The 16046-nt window shown below is 42.7% G+C and overlaps 1 protein-coding gene across 2 annotated transcripts in view; it reads right to left on the bottom strand.

Moving 5' to 3' along the window:
• Nucleotides 1–4936: 4936 nt before the first annotated feature.
• The window catches only part of LOC142182927 (gastrula zinc finger protein XlCGF66.1-like), a 121870-nt gene continuing 110760 nt past the window's right edge, over nucleotides 4937–16046 (bottom strand). Inside the window, exons 1-7 of one of the 2 annotated variants that reach the window (XM_075257740.1) lie at nucleotides 14126–14203; nucleotides 10403–10525; nucleotides 10127–10324; nucleotides 9924–10047; nucleotides 9730–9824; nucleotides 9542–9629; nucleotides 4937–6586 (exon numbers count right to left, since the gene is read on the bottom strand). In XM_075257740.1, coding sequence (XP_075113841.1) covers nucleotides 5850–6586; nucleotides 9542–9629; nucleotides 9730–9824; nucleotides 9924–10047; nucleotides 10127–10324; nucleotides 10403–10504 — 1344 coding nt within the window. In that variant the 5' untranslated portion in view covers nucleotides 10505–10525; nucleotides 14126–14203 and the 3' untranslated portion in view covers nucleotides 4937–5849. Of the gene's footprint in view, nucleotides 6587–9541; nucleotides 9630–9729; nucleotides 9825–9923; nucleotides 10048–10126; nucleotides 10325–10402; nucleotides 10526–14125; nucleotides 14204–16046 lie in introns of those variants that run through there. The other variant, XM_075257738.1, reaches the window with a different exon arrangement.

Here is a 16046-nt window from a genome sequence, read left to right as displayed (position 1 = left end):
AGTCTTCAAACTATTCAGAATTGTATATAGGAACTTTATTAACCCTTTAGGTGGTGTTCCACAGGAATTAATGCAAAATGAAGGTGAAATTTCCAAATGTCACTTTTTTATGCACATTTTCCATTTCAAACCACATTTTTCCTTAACAAAGAAGGGGTTAACAACAAAACATACCATAATATTTATTTCCCTGATTCTGCAGTTTGTAGAAATATCCCATATGTGGCCCTTTTGTGCAACGTGACTCAATACGTGTCCTCAGAAATCAAAGAGCACCTTTAGGGATTTCGGGCAGCAATTTCATTAGGATTGATTTTAGACACCATGTTGCATTTACAGAGCCCTAGAAGTACCACAATAGTGGGAAACCCCCACAAGTGACCCCATTTTGGAAACTGCACCCCTCAAAGAATCTATCAGGGGTGTAGTGAGTATTAGTATCCCAGACGTGAATGCACAGCGGATGGTGAAGAGGTAATATACTGTATAAGCTGTGCGGAGGACATTGGGAGCACCAAATTCCCTACTATGTCCCAGTAGCTCCTATGATTGGGGGGTCACTTTGGGAGTCTCTTCTATTATTTTTTTTTCTTGTAAGCTGCAAAACTGGTCTGTACCCTGATATACGCTCGCACCGCTTATATATTCCCCTCCTGACGCATTTGGCGATTTTGGGTTTTTTTTGTCTTCACATTATTCAAGCTATATATTTTTTTATTTTTGTGTTGATGTGGCCATATGAGTGCTTTTATTTTTCTGGGATATGATGCATTTTGTAATGACACCATTTTTGGGTGCCTATAGCTTATTGGCTATTTTTTATTTACTCTTTTTTGCTGGATAAAAAAAAAAAAAACAATTCTGGCATTGCATTTTACTTTTTAAATGTTTTTCCACATGGTGTACAGCATAAGTATCATGTGAACTTTATTCTGCGGGTCGGTACGGTTACAGCGATACCTCATTATAGGTTTTTTTATGCGTTAGTACTTTTGCCGAACAAAAACCCATTTGGGGACATAAATCAATGTTTTTAGCATCGCCATCTTCTGAGATGCATAACATTTTTATTTTTCGATTGACAGAGTTGGTTGAGGGCTTATTTTTTGTGAGACAACCTGTGCTTTTCATTGGTACTGTTTTGGTGTACATATGACTTTTTGATCACTTTTTATAGCATATTTTTTAAGGTGAGATGGCAAAAAATCATTATTTCCGGCGGGTTTTTTTTCGTTTTTTTTCTCGACATTTACCATATAGGTGAAATAATGTTTTAGTTTTATGGTACAGGATGTTACGGACGTAGCGATACCAAATATGCATTGTTTTTATTAATTTTTAGGTGTTTTTTTTTAATAACTCATTTGCTATAGAAAAAGGGAATTTGGGGGCTTTATTAATTTATTTATTTCACACACTTTATTTATTTATGTTTTACACTTTTTTTTACATTTTTTATTTGGTTTATAACTATACTTGGACCAGCAATACTCTGATTGCTGGTCCAGTACTACAGCCTGCAATACACATGTATTGCAGGCTATATAGGAAGTGTGTCTGTGCAGACGCAGAGACACACTTCCGGGCATCAAGGCAGGATCACCAGGTAAGCAGGGGTCCTAGCAGCTCGGGGTCACTATCCAAATTCCGAGCTGCATAAAATTCATCAGGGCACCCCCCGATCTAGCCGCGGGGGGTGCCCAGGGGGGGGGGGGTGATGAGAAAAAAAACTCTCTCGATGTCGTGGACATGTGTCCGCGGCATCGGGAGGTTAATACTGCCGATCGGACCGGCAGTTCACCGGGGTAGCTCGTCCTGGCTCTCGGCTGTGTAATGCAGCCAAGTGCCGGGTGTAATGGCGCAGGCACAGCTTCTGTGACCGCGCCATTACTGGTCAGTAATAGTACTGACCTGAACGCGAACGTGCTACTTGCCAGGACGTACTATTACTGACCAGAGAGTTAAGGGGTTAAACACTACATCCCAAAAGACTGTAATCCCATTACTTATTTTTGAAAAAGCGTACCCTTCTTTGTACCACAGTGCCAACATCGGTGAAGAAGGTCTTGACAAAGATTCCAGTGGAACAGGATTTTGAAGTTCTTTCCCTGGGTTCCGCAGAGCATTGGGAGTTTATGAGCAAACAAGAAGGACCTATCCCAGTCAGCAGGTGAGAGACGCAAGCGGAGGTCATTCTCCCAGGGGCTTGTGTAGGATGGTCTACCCAGTGTAGCAGCCTTGATGAGGAGACCATAAAGTGCAAAAAGTATGTGCGGAGTGGTGTCAGGATGAGAAAGAGCAGTTTCTAAGTTGATCTTCACTACTGGAAAGTAGAGAACACAGGGAAAATTTAAGGAGAATGGCTGTGAGTTGACCACGATAGATGGAGGTCAGGGTAGAAGGCTTGTAACTGATCTAATGGGGAACGAGGCGGGCTCCCTGCAACCTGGCACAGTCTGACATCATTACTGCTCCGACAGAATTGGAATTTATCAGCGGAGCAGCCTTTATTCCTAAATGCTTGATCGAGTTGGACTGCCACTTGAGCGGGAAATTACATGCAAGATGGGCTGCCTCCAGTTGGGGTAAGGTGATGTTAAAAGCCTTGATTAAAAGATTAACTTTGAAGTTGCTCATGTGCCCAAAATGGCTGCATTCATGTAGTATGGGTGGAAAGGAGATGCATGGTTTAGTGACATAAAGGAGAAGCTCATCGGCATATAGCGACGCCATATCGACTACCCATCTGGAGAACATCAATGCTAGGGCACCATCGGATCGTCACTGCCAGAGATGTGCAAATGGCAAAAAAAGGCGGTTTGGCTCTTTTGATTTTTTTTTTTTTTTTTCCTGCTATGGCATTCGCTGTATATGAAGAATATTTTTATGTCTGTAGACTGGCCATTTTTGGGTGTAGAGATGTATAATTAAAAAGGAATAATTAGTATTTTTTTCTTACTATTTTATTAGCCCGCTTAGGGTCCATTCACACAGAGGAAAATGGTGTGGAATTTGGTGTGCTAGGACCTCGCCACTCTCACAGTACAGCACTATAGGCGCTGCTGTGTGGAAGGACGTTCCTGACTGACTGTCAGAAATGCCCTTCTGGCGGTGAAGGGCTACAGTACCGGGAACGATAGCTCTTCACCTGGGGCACAGATTGGGAAAGCCGACAGTGCGCTGAATTCAACGCACTGTCGCCTTTCTAGTGGTATATAAAACCGCATGTGCCCCAAGTGATGAAAGGTCCTCTTTAAGCCATAGGAACAGGATGGATCCCGTGATCTCGCCACGTGCAATTTGTCCTGCAAAGGTAGTGGATAGGTGGGTTCCTGTGAAACTCAGTGGGCTATATAAGAAACCGATGCCTGCGATCAAAGTGAACACTGATCACAGCAATAGCTTTGGATCAAAATGGCTGACATCTTTAAAGACCTGGCATCCACTATACTATTATGGCGAATGTCGGGAAAGAGTTAATACGACACTGTTCTGGGTGATATAAATTCTGAGTTACAACTATTGGAAGTGACCTCCTCCCTCTCTTATTCAGCATATGTTCTATGTCAGAGCCACCCACCCATAGCCTACACCATGTACTGCTGGCAACAGAGACTTAGGGAGTATAGACAAGGGCCAGAATAATGTGGATTTCATACAACCATCTGACAAACACAGCAAGAACATTTGTCTTATCTTTAATAAGATTGTAGGTCGTCATTTGGGTAACATTCCTCATTCCTGGCATATGACATTTTACAGCATTTATGGATGACAGAGCTGTAAGTCATGGAAATCAACCAAGCACTCCTGTAAAAATTGGACATTATACCTAGCTGTAGGTTCACACCTTCATGTTTTCTTCCTTCTGTAAGGGATATGCAAGTCAAAAAGTATTTAACTTTCTATTTTCACCTCTATTGATGGTGAGGGTCTTGTATGCATGTTCATGATCATAGTTTCCCTTCTTCTCATACACTTATCATCAGTGGTACATTCCCAGCTTACCCAAGAAGATGTACCCCTAAATTTCAGGACTGTAGAAATGTGATCCAGAACATCAATACCATGTGTAAGTACAACAAATGGACTCTAAATATGGCTTCTTTAAGGTGATCTCTTTAAGACATAGGGCCCATTCATAGCTAACTCTTATACAGGAACCTTCTAGAGCTTTTGGCTACTTTTGGTGTAATAGGAATTTCATACACCAATCTTAATAAAGGGCCTGACAGGTGCATGGCTGATTTTTTCAAGATGTTCCAGCCTCTTAGGTGCCCTACCGTATGCAAGAATCAAAATCTACTGCCAGATTTCCTGTATTGCTCCCTGCCTCAGCCCACCCCACTTTTGGACCCTCTCCACCCACATTTGAGGTAAGTGGTGACCAGGGTGCAGAACGGGGGATATAGCACAACTTTGGCGCAAGGGATGGCCTTCTCCCAAATATGTGCCACATTATCACAAATCGGTACCAGAAACCTGGCATATCTGCATTGATGAAGACCCCCCCCCCCCATAGTATCAGCCTCACTCACCACCATCTGTCCTTTATTTCCGTTAAACAGACACCTTGACTCAATATGGTAAAAATCAATGCTGCACATGCTAGGAGTTACATATTTTAGCAGTTTGTCAGATCTTGAGAATCTCAAATGTTGATGGCAGTGAAAAGATATACTGGCAGCTCGCCGAAGTAGATAAAAATTAACTTTTAATTTCATCAAATAAAAATAAATTATAACAACCAGTGCAAAAGGAAAAAATAAAAAAAATCCTCTAAAAAACGCTGACGTGTTTCGGAACTTGTAGTTCCTTCCTCATAGCGTAACCGAGGAAGGAACAGCATTACCATTTGCATTACTCGTAAAGTCCAGAGTAATCCGTGCACCCCAAAGATATCACCATCAGAAGAACATATACAGGTGAGCTTTGGATGACCACTTTTTTGTATATTTACAACCCCTGGCCATGGTCCATGACAAGGCTCCAACCTGCAAAGCTGATCTGGCAACAGCAATGAGAGAAGGCTGGAGCCAGATTGATGAAGAGTCCTGTTTATCACTCATGAAGTCAATGCCTTAGAGACTACAAGCAGTTATAAAAGCCAGAGGTGGTGCAACAAAGTACTAGTGATGTGTTGGAGTCTTATTTTGTTTGTTTGTTTTTCATGATTCCATAATTTTTTCCTCACAATTGAGTGATTCCATAATTTATTCCCTGTGCTTGTTCTAAAAATTGAACTGTTACTGGCTACCACAATTATTTTTCTTGATTTCTTTTAGTGTTGCCATATGAAATGCCTTTAGTTTTTTCCATAGGCTGTGATCATTTTTTTTTCTAAACATTTAACAACTCAACATCCTCAGGGACTGGTGATTCCATAATTTTTTGCCAGGGGTTGTAGAATCTCAATTGTGTCTAAGACTTGCAGAGGCCATGGATCAGATTCATGGAGGGACAGTTTTATTATTACCAAGGAAGTAATGCTAAATTTGTCTGCAGAAGACGAACTTGCCTTTAGATTCGGCACATGACAGCCATGTGGCCTGGTAAACTTTGCTGATTTTGAGGGATCTATAAAGTATAAATGACTTTTGATTTGGTTTTCATTGGGATCCTTGAATTGTTTCCCGTGTCACTTACTACAAGCGAACCCTCTAAGAACAACCTGAACTTCACAAACTTCTAAGAACCTGAACTTAGCGAACCTCTAAGAACAACCTGAACTTAGCGAACCTCTAAGAACAACCTGAACTTAGCGAACCTCTAAGAACAACCTGAACTTGCATACTATTATGTCATGACTCTTCAGTTTAGAGGGCATTCTCAGGAAGCTGGCCCGAGCATTAGGTTGGTTTCTTCAGTGTGTGCAACTTCTGGTGCTTAACAAGATGTGATTTCTGAATGAAACATTTCCCACAGTCCAGACATGGAAATGGTTTGTTGTCCGTGTGAATTCTCTGATGTTCAATGAGATGGATTTTCTGGATAAATCCTTTGTCACACTTTGAACATGAAAATGGTTTCTCTCCTGTGTGAGTTCTCAGATGTCTCTCCAAATGTGATTTCCTGGCAAAACATCTTCCACATTCTGAACATAAATATGGCTTATATCCTGTGTGGCTTCTCTGGTGTTCAACAAGAATGGATTTCCTGGTGAAACATTTCCCACATTCTGAACATGCATATGGCTTCTCACCGGTGTGAACTCGGTGATGCTCAACCAGAACTGATTTTTTGGTAAAACTTTTCCCACATTCTGAACATGAAAATGGCCGCTCATCTCTGTGAATTCTCTTGTGCATATAAAGATTGAAAGAATTTTTATAATATTTCCCACATTCACTACATTGATATGTTTTACCCTCTTTATGTTCTTTCCTTTGTTTACGAGTCTGAGACTGATCAAATGCCGATTCCATGTGTCCAGTTAGATGAGATGGTGGCTCTCTACTGGGAAAGACGGACAGTATGTTTGGGGTAATAAGGTTTTCAGAAGACATATGGTGAGAGATATCTTTGAGTTCTGCTTCATAATATGGGAGTAAGGGATGCTCCTCTGAGAGTGTGGCGCAGTCACCTACTGCAATGAGAAACACATCACGTCAAGCACACCCAATGAAGACTACCACAGACCATTACATAGCTGTTGTGCCTATTTAGCACATTACTGCATTCTATCTACTATTTTAGGATTAGTGTTTTCATTACACTTCTAGGCTACTCCCTGGAGCAATCGTATGTTTAATTAGCTGCCAAGTCATAATAACCTGGCCTCTATCCATTAAGCCATCAAGCTATGGGAAGAATATGCAAATCTGACTTCCATGATGTAATTAGGAAGTCAGGTGCCTCAGTGTTGCAAACCAATAGAGGGCGCTCACTAGAATGTGCAAGCCTGTCTTCCCTGATGTAATTAGGAAGACAGAATCTCAGTGAAAATAGCCCAATAAAGGCTGCTCCCTTTAACATCATGCTCGACCTTCCAAGAGGCCTTTGTTTTTCAACCGAGGACGGCCGTTTCGATGTTATTGCATCTCGTCAGCCCGATGTAGAGAAGACTAACCTGGTAGAGGTACCTATATGGTGGTTTCTCCCCAAGGAGTGACGATACCCCCCTTACCCTGTCTAAGCCTTTCACCTCTACCAGGTTAGTCTTCTCTACATCGGGCTGACAAGATGCAATGACATCGAAATGGCTGTCCTCGGTTGAGAGACTATACCTGGTAATAATCCCAGCATCATTGCATCGCATCATTGCAAAACAAAGGCCTCTTGGAAGGTCGAGCATAATGTTAATGGGAGCAGCCTTTATTGGGCTATTTTCACTGAGATTCTGTCTTCCTAATTACATCAGGGAAGACAGGCTTGCACATTCCAGTGAGCGCCCTCTATTGATTTGCAACACTGAGGCACCTGACTTCCTAATTACATCATGGAAGTCAGATTTGCATATTCTTCCCATAGTCCCTTGCAAAGTGGAGTGCTAAAGGCTTAATAAGTCTCCACACACCTATATGGTGGTCTCTCCCCAAGGAGTGACGATACCCCCCTTACACCATCAAGCTAGTCAAAAAACTTTATACCACAAAACAGGAAAAAAAAAAATTTATGTGACATACAGGCTACTAAGTCTGTAAATCTGCCCCAAATATAATGTCATATGTCACCTTGCATGAACACACTTTGACCGCGAGCATAAATGTTGTCTGGATAAATAAAGGATAGTTTATTTGCTTACTTTGTCTAGTAGTACATAAACAGATTTATTTTTGAAGGCAATTAAAAGTGATATAAATCTAAATAATCAAAAATTTTGCAGTTTTCATGTTTTTTTCTGGTGACAGTAGGGCTGGGCGATTAATCAAAACATAACCAAAACCAAAGCTCAAAAAAGGACAACCAGAGTCATTTTGTTCACATCTGCGTTTAGTATTTCATTTGGGGAATCCCCCGAACGGAATACCGAACGCATTGAGCTTATGAAAGCACACAGACCCCATAAACTATAATGGGGTCCGTGTGTTTTCCGCGCGCTGTCGGCAAGAGTCATGCGGAGAGGAAAGTACTTCATGAACTACTTTCCTCTTCGCACGACTTGTGTGGACACTGCGGGGAAAACACACGGACCCCATTATATTTTATAGGGTCTGTGTGCTTTCATAAGTTCACCGCTTGTCAATGCGTTTGGTATTCCATTCGGGAGGTCTCCAAGCGGACTCCCCGAATGAAATACCGAACGCAGATATGAACCAGGCCTTAATTCTGTTATTAGGTTTTTGCAGTTTCGTTCAGACGAAACACAACTGAATCAAATGACCTCTCCTGCTCTCTGGCGCGACTCCCTGCTGTCTTAGCTGCTTCTGGTTGACATCAGAGACTGCTGATTGGGCCTCAGTCTTAAGTGACGTTGTGACCCATAGACTTATGTGTTGCAAAGCCTACGTGATGTCAGCCAGAAGTGCTGAAGACAGCAGGGAATTGTGCTGGAGTGATCACCTCCTCTGGTCCTCCACTTATTATACTCTTGGGTCTGAAGACAACCCACAGTATAATAGCAGTTTCGATTGGGCTGTCTTGGTCTGAACGACACAAATCTCACGGGTTTCGCCCAACACTTAATACTACTGTCAAATGGGTGTGACTTAAAGGGATCCTATCATTAAAACTCAATTTTTTGTGACTAACACGTTGGACTAGCCTTAAGAAAGGCTATTCTTCTCCTACCTTTAGATGTATTCTCCACGCCGCCATTCGGTATAAATCCTGGTTTTCGTCGGTATGCAAAAGAGTTCTCTCGCAGCACTGGGGTGGCCCCAATGTCGCGAGAGAACTCTCCAGCGCCGCCTCCATCTTCTTCAGGAATGGCCCCTTCACGTGTCTTCTTCCAGCGCTGGCTTAAAACTTCTAGGCCTAGGGTAAAGCAGACTGTGCATGCCCACCAGTCACAAGAACACGGCCGCTTACAATACTGTGTAAGCGGACAGTTTCTTGTGGCCATTGCATACCGATGAAAACCAGGATTTCTACCGAACGGCGGCACGGGGAAGACATCTAAAGGTAGGAGAAGAATAGACTTTCTTAAGGCTATTGCTACATGTCAGTTACAAAAAAATGAGTTTTAATGGTAGGATCCCTTTAAATAATAGCCATTAAGCGTAATCAAAGTAAAATGCCAGATTAGTTGCCCAGCCTTGGTGACAGTCTGTTGCCTAGATCGGTTGCCAATGGATAAGTCCATGAATGCAGGAACTTTCTTTGGTCTGGGACATATCAGAAACCTAACCGTGAAATCCCAGGCACCATAAGGAAATCATGGCTGGGTTTCTGACAAGTCCTAGACCATAGAAAGTTCCTGAATTCATTATCATATCCATTGGCAACCAATCAGGTCAAAAGAATGTCATCATTAAGAAAATCTTTTTAATTCTGCAAAAATGTTTATTATTTCTATTTACAAAAATGTTCATTTAATATTGTCTACAAATTTAGAAATGGTTATGTTCATGGAGAACACCTTTCAATGAGGACTACTCACCTGGTCCAATATCTAAAATAATCTCCTCTTTCTTGTACGTATCGTCTTCTTCTAGAACTTCAACTTTAATATTGATTAGATCTTCACCCTGATTCAACACGTGGAACCAAAATTAGGCCAATGGAAGACTATTGGAAAAGCCAAGTAAACAAGTTACTCGGTATGAGATAAACATCTAAAGCATCTACCTGATGATCTAGTCGAACATAATGTTTTTCACCTAGACACTCCTGCAAATAGAGAGGACTGGGACATCTCTCTTGTGTACTCTTACCAGAACCCTCTGTAGGAGAAACAAGAGAAGCCTGAATACATTATTTATATCTAACTATGAGATGATGGAGGCATCTAAGTGACTTTCAAAATCAAAGAATCCCCTAACCTGGAGAAATGAGCGACTGGTCGTCCTCCATCATGATGTCCTTGTACAGATCCTTGTGTCCTTCTATGTACTCCCACTCCTCCATGGAGAAATAGACGGTGACATCCTGACACCTTATAGGAACCTGACAACACACAATGACACAGTCATCTTCAAGACACCTTCATAGCATTACTATATGACTTCCCTACAGCCATGCTCACCTCTCCAGTTAGCAGCTCCACCATCTTGCTGGCAAGTCCTATTATCTTTTGCTCATAGTTTTTCTCATGCAGAATAGAATCACTTATGGTGACCGTACCAGGGCTTTGGGTCCTGTCCCATTCTACTGACACATAGGGAGGACATCTAGATCCCACGCGTTCACTAGACATAGAGGTCTTCTTCACCAATGTGTAATCCTGAGTATGAAAAGATCAGAATCCTTCACCTATCCAGATATGTCCCCATCATGTGACATGATTCCTAGAATCCCTCACCTCTCCAGTTAGCAGGTAGATGATCTCTAGGGTGAGGTTTATTATTTTCTCGGCCATCTTCCTTCTGTCCTTCTCTAGTGGATTGTTCAATGAGAGGACCATTGTCTTGAGATTATGGGGATCCTAAAGAAAACATATTGTACTTTACCAGTCTGGTACAGATGATGAACTTCTATTTCTAGAACTTCCAAATAGTGATGATTAATAGGTTAGGTGTATTAAAAAAAAAATTACATGTTCCACGTTCTCTGAACCTAAAACACTATGGAAGAACCGTGTTGTAAAGGAAGAGATCTGAAGAAACGCTTACCTTAAACTGGTCATACACAGTAGACTAATGTCATCTACATTCTGGATCGATTTGAATTTAATGGAGATAAGTTTACGCTAAATGTATCTGCCTAAAATGTTCCAGACTTAGGGGGGGGGGGGGGGGGTCACAAAGAGCCAAAGAGTCAGCTGTCTAAGGAACGCTCAGCTCACTACAGTAATAGTAATATCTCCAAATCTGCATCATGAAAAACACGACCCAGTTAGTATACGTACGCCAAATTAATGGACTAGTGCATCACCTTGGCTACAACAATGACTACTACATGTACTAAAGCAAAGATATGTCTGAGAGGTTTGAATTTATTAAATACTCAGCATATACAGGACATCTCCACACATCAGTGTATACATCATATACAGGACATCTCCACACATCAGTGTATACATCATATACAGGACATCTCCACACATCAGTGTACACGGCATATACAGGACATCTCCACACATCAGTGTACACATCATATACAGGACATCTCCACACATCAGTGTATACATCATATACAGGACATCTCCACACATCAGTGTACACGGCATATACAGGACATCTCCACACATCAGTGTATACGCCATATACAGGACATCTCCACACATCAGTGTACACATCATATACAGGACATCTCCGCACATCAGTGTATACATCATATACAGGACATCTCCACACATCAGTGTACACGGCATATACAGGACATCTCCACACATCAGTGTACACATCATATACAGGACATCTCCACACATCAGTGTACACATCATATACAGGACATCTCCGCACATCAGTGTATACGCCATATACAGGACATCTCCGCACATCAGTGTATACATCATGTACAGGACATCTCCGCACATCAGTGTACATGGCACGTACAGGACATCTCCGCACATCAGTGTATACATCATATACACGACATCTCCACACATCAGTGTACACATCATATACAGGACATCTCCGCACATCAGTGTATACATCTCCACACATCAGTGTACACGGCATATACAGGACATCTCCGCACATCAGTGTATACGCCATATACAGGACATCTCCACACATCAGTGTACACATCATATACAGGACATCTCCGCACATCAGTGTATACATCATATACAGGACATCTCCACACATCAGTGTATACGCCATATACAGGACATCTCCACACATCAGTGTACACATCATATACAGGACATCTCCGCACATCAGTGTATACATCATATACAGGACATCTCCACACATCAGTGTACACGGCATATACAGGACATCTCCACACATCAGTGTATACATCATATACAGGACATCTCCGCACATCAGTGTATACATCATATACAGGACATCTCCACACATCAGTGTACACGGCATATACAGGACATCTCCACACATCAGTGTATACATCATATACAGGACATCTCCACACATCAGTGTATACATCATATACAGGACATCTCCACACATCAGTGTACACGGCATATACAGGACATCTCCACACATCAGTGTATACATCATATACAGGACATCTCCACACATCAGTGTACACGGCATATACAGGACATCTCCACACATCAGTGTATACATCATATACAGGACATCTCCACACATCAGTGTACACATCATATACAGGACATCTCCGCACATCAGTGTATACATCATATACAGGACATCTCCGCACATCAGTGTATACGCCATATACAGGACATCTCCGCACATCAGTGTATACGCCATATACAGGACATCTCCACACATCAGTGTATACGCCATATACAGGACATCTCCGCACATCAGTGTACACGGCATATACAGGACATCTCCGCACATCAGTGTACACGGCATATACAGGACATTTCCGCACATCAGTGTATACGCCATATACAGGACATCTCCGCACATCAGTGTATACATCATATACAGGACATCTCCACACATCAGTGTACACATCATATACAGGACATCTCCGCACATCAGTGTATACGCCATATACAGGACATCTCCGCACATCAGTGTATACGCCATATACAGGACATCTCCACACATCAGTGTATACGCCATATACAGGACATCTCCGCACATCAGTGTATACGCCATATACAGGACATCTCCGCACATCAGTGTATACGCCATATACAGGACATCTCCGCACATCAGTGTATACGCCATATACAGGACATCTCCGCACATCAGTGTACACGCCATATACAGGACATCTCCGCACATCAGTGTACACGGCACGTACAGGACATCTCCGCACATCAGTGTACACGCCATATACAGGACATCTCCGCACATCAGTGTTTACGCCATATACAGGACATCTCCACACATCAGTGTACACAGCATAATACAGGACATCTCCACACATCAGTGTACACGGCATATACAGGACATCTCCACTCATCAGTGTACACGCCATATACAGGACATCTCCGCACATCAGTGTACACGGCATAATACAGGACATCTCCACACATCACTGTACACAGCAAAATACAGGACATCTCCACACATCAGTGTACACATCATATACAGGACATCTCCACTCATCAGTGTACACGCCATATACAGGACATCTCCGCACATCACTGTACACGGCAAAATACAGGACATCTCCACACATCAGTGTATACGGCATATACAGGACATCTCCACACATCAGTGTACACATCATATACAGGACATCTCCGCACATCAGTGTACACGGCATAATACAGGACATCTCCACACATCATATACAGGACATCTCCGCACATCAGTGTACATGGCACGTACAGGACATCTCCACACATCAGTGTACATGGCATAATACAGGACATCTCCGCACATCAGTGTACACGGCATATACAGGACATCTCCACACATCAGTGTACACAGCATAATACAGGACATCTCCACACATCAGTGTACACATCATGTACAGGACATCTCCACACATCAGTGTACATGGCATAATACAGGACATCTCCACACATCAGTGTACATGGCATAATACAGGACATCTCCACACATCAGTGTACATGGCATAATACAGGACATCTCCACACATCAGTGTACATGGCATAATACAGGACATCTCCACACATCAGTGTACACGGCATAATACAGGACATCTCCGCACATCAGTGTACACGCCATATACAGGACATCTCCGCACATCAGTGTATACGCCATATACAGGATATCTCCACACATCAGTGTATACGCCATATACAGGACATCTCCGCACATCAGTGTGCCACGACCTATGGCTTAGCTGTGACTACTGGACCTCCGAGCTGCGGCTCTCAAGCTGTCGGCAGCTGCAGATACTTCTGTATCCTACAAACACCAGAGAGGTCAAGACAGTTCTAAAACCCGACACCAAATCTGCACTTCTGCCAGTGACCACTAAGCGAGCTCTGCTACATACAGACCTTACAGGATTGGACTCATCCGTGATCCACACACAGCCACAGTGTCAACTCCACACTGACTGATCATGTGACTGTGAGACTCCTCCCATGCATGTGACTGATCACATGATCATTGCATCATCACAGGTCCTGCAGGCACCAGGATAGAACCCCTGTAGATCAGTTAGGGTTGTGACTAAATACTAGACACCGTAGGGACCTGCTCCTTACCAGGTCTAGTATTTAGCCGGCTCAGTGTGAGCTATTTCCCATTACTGGTAAGGACCTTTTTGCCCCCTAGTGTTCGGGTCCTTAACTGAGATAGTATTTAGTCAGCTCACATTGAATTGGCTAAATACCGTACTCCAGAGGGACCAGGTCCTCACCAGTGATAGTATTTAGCCAACTCTATGTGAGCCGTCTATTTCCCATCATTTGTAGGGACCATTTTTGCCCCTATTGGTCGGTCCTGAACTCTTATAGTATTCACGGTGAATTGGCTAAACCCCGCTCTCTGTAAGGACCTTTATAATAGCTGGGCTCCGGCTTCAGTAATGTTTGTAAATCTCACAATAAAGGGACAAGATTAAATCATAAAAATTTTAAGATAAGACACATATTATCTTTATTATTCCAACAATTGTTTGAAATCAATAAAAGATGGAAAAAAACATTTTCAGCAAAAAGTGTGACTGAGTTTTCCTTTTCCATCTTTCATGTACTTACAAGGTTTCATACCGGTGAGGTCCTCTCCAGTGATAGTATTTAGCCGTCTCACACTGAACTGGCTATTTACTATACAGTCATGGCCAAAAGTTTTGAGAATGACACAAATCTTATATTTTCACATGATCTGCTGCCCTCTGGTTTTTCTGTGTGTTTGTCAGATGTTTTTATCACATACAGAAATATAATTGCAATCATATTATGAGTAACAAAAGCTTATATTGACAGAATGAGTTAATGCAGCAAGTCAATATTTGCAGTGTTGACCCTTCTTCTTCAGGACCTCTGCAATTCTCCCTGGCATGCTCTCAATCAACTTCTGGACCAAATCCTGACGGATAGCAGTCCATTCTTGCACAATCAATGCTTGCATTTTGTCAGAATTTGTAGGTTTTTGTTTGTCCACCCGTCTCTTGATGATTGACCACAAGTTCTCAATGGGATTAAGATCTGGGGAGTTTCCAGGCCATGGACCCAAAATCTCTATGTTTTGTTCCCTGAGCCATTTAGTTATCACCTTTGCTTTATGGCAAGGTGCTCCATCATGCTGGAAAAGGCATTGTTGATGGCCAAACTGCTCTTGGACGGTTGGGAGAAGTTGATCTTGGAGGACATTCTGGTACCATTCTTTATTCATGGCTGTGTTTTTAGGCGACTGTGAGAGAGCCGATTCCCTTGGCTGAGAAGCAACCCCACACATGAATGGTTTCAGGATGCTTTACAGTTGGCATGAGACAAGACTGGTGGTAGCGCTCACCTCGTCTTCTCTGAATAAGCTGTTTTCCAGATGTCCCAAACAATCGAAAAGGGGATTCATCAGAGAAAATGACTTTACCCCAGTCCTCAGCAGTCCACTCCCTGTACCTTTTGCAGAATATCAGTCTGTCCCTGATGTTTGTTCTGGAGAGAAGTGGCTTCTTTATTGCCCTCCTTGAGACCAGGCCTTGCTCCAAGAGTCTCCGCCTCACAGTGCGTGCAGATGCACTCACACCTGCCTGCTGCCATTCCTGAGCAAGCTCTGCACTGCTGGTAGCCCGATCCCGCAGCTGAAACACTTTTAAGAGACGGTCCTGGCGCTTGCTGGTCTTTCTTTGGCGCCCTGGAGCCTTTTTGCCAACAATGGAACCTCTCTCCTTGAAGTTCTTGATGATGTGATAGATTGTTGACTGAGGTGCAATCTTTCTAGCTGCAGTACTCTTCCCTGTTAGGCCATTTT

The sequence above is a fragment of the Leptodactylus fuscus genome, chromosome 10, assembly GCF_031893055.1.
Source record: "Leptodactylus fuscus isolate aLepFus1 chromosome 10, aLepFus1.hap2, whole genome shotgun sequence".
Taxonomy (NCBI): Eukaryota; Metazoa; Chordata; class Amphibia; order Anura; family Leptodactylidae; genus Leptodactylus; species Leptodactylus fuscus.
This window is presented reverse-complemented; position numbering and strand designations above follow the sequence as displayed.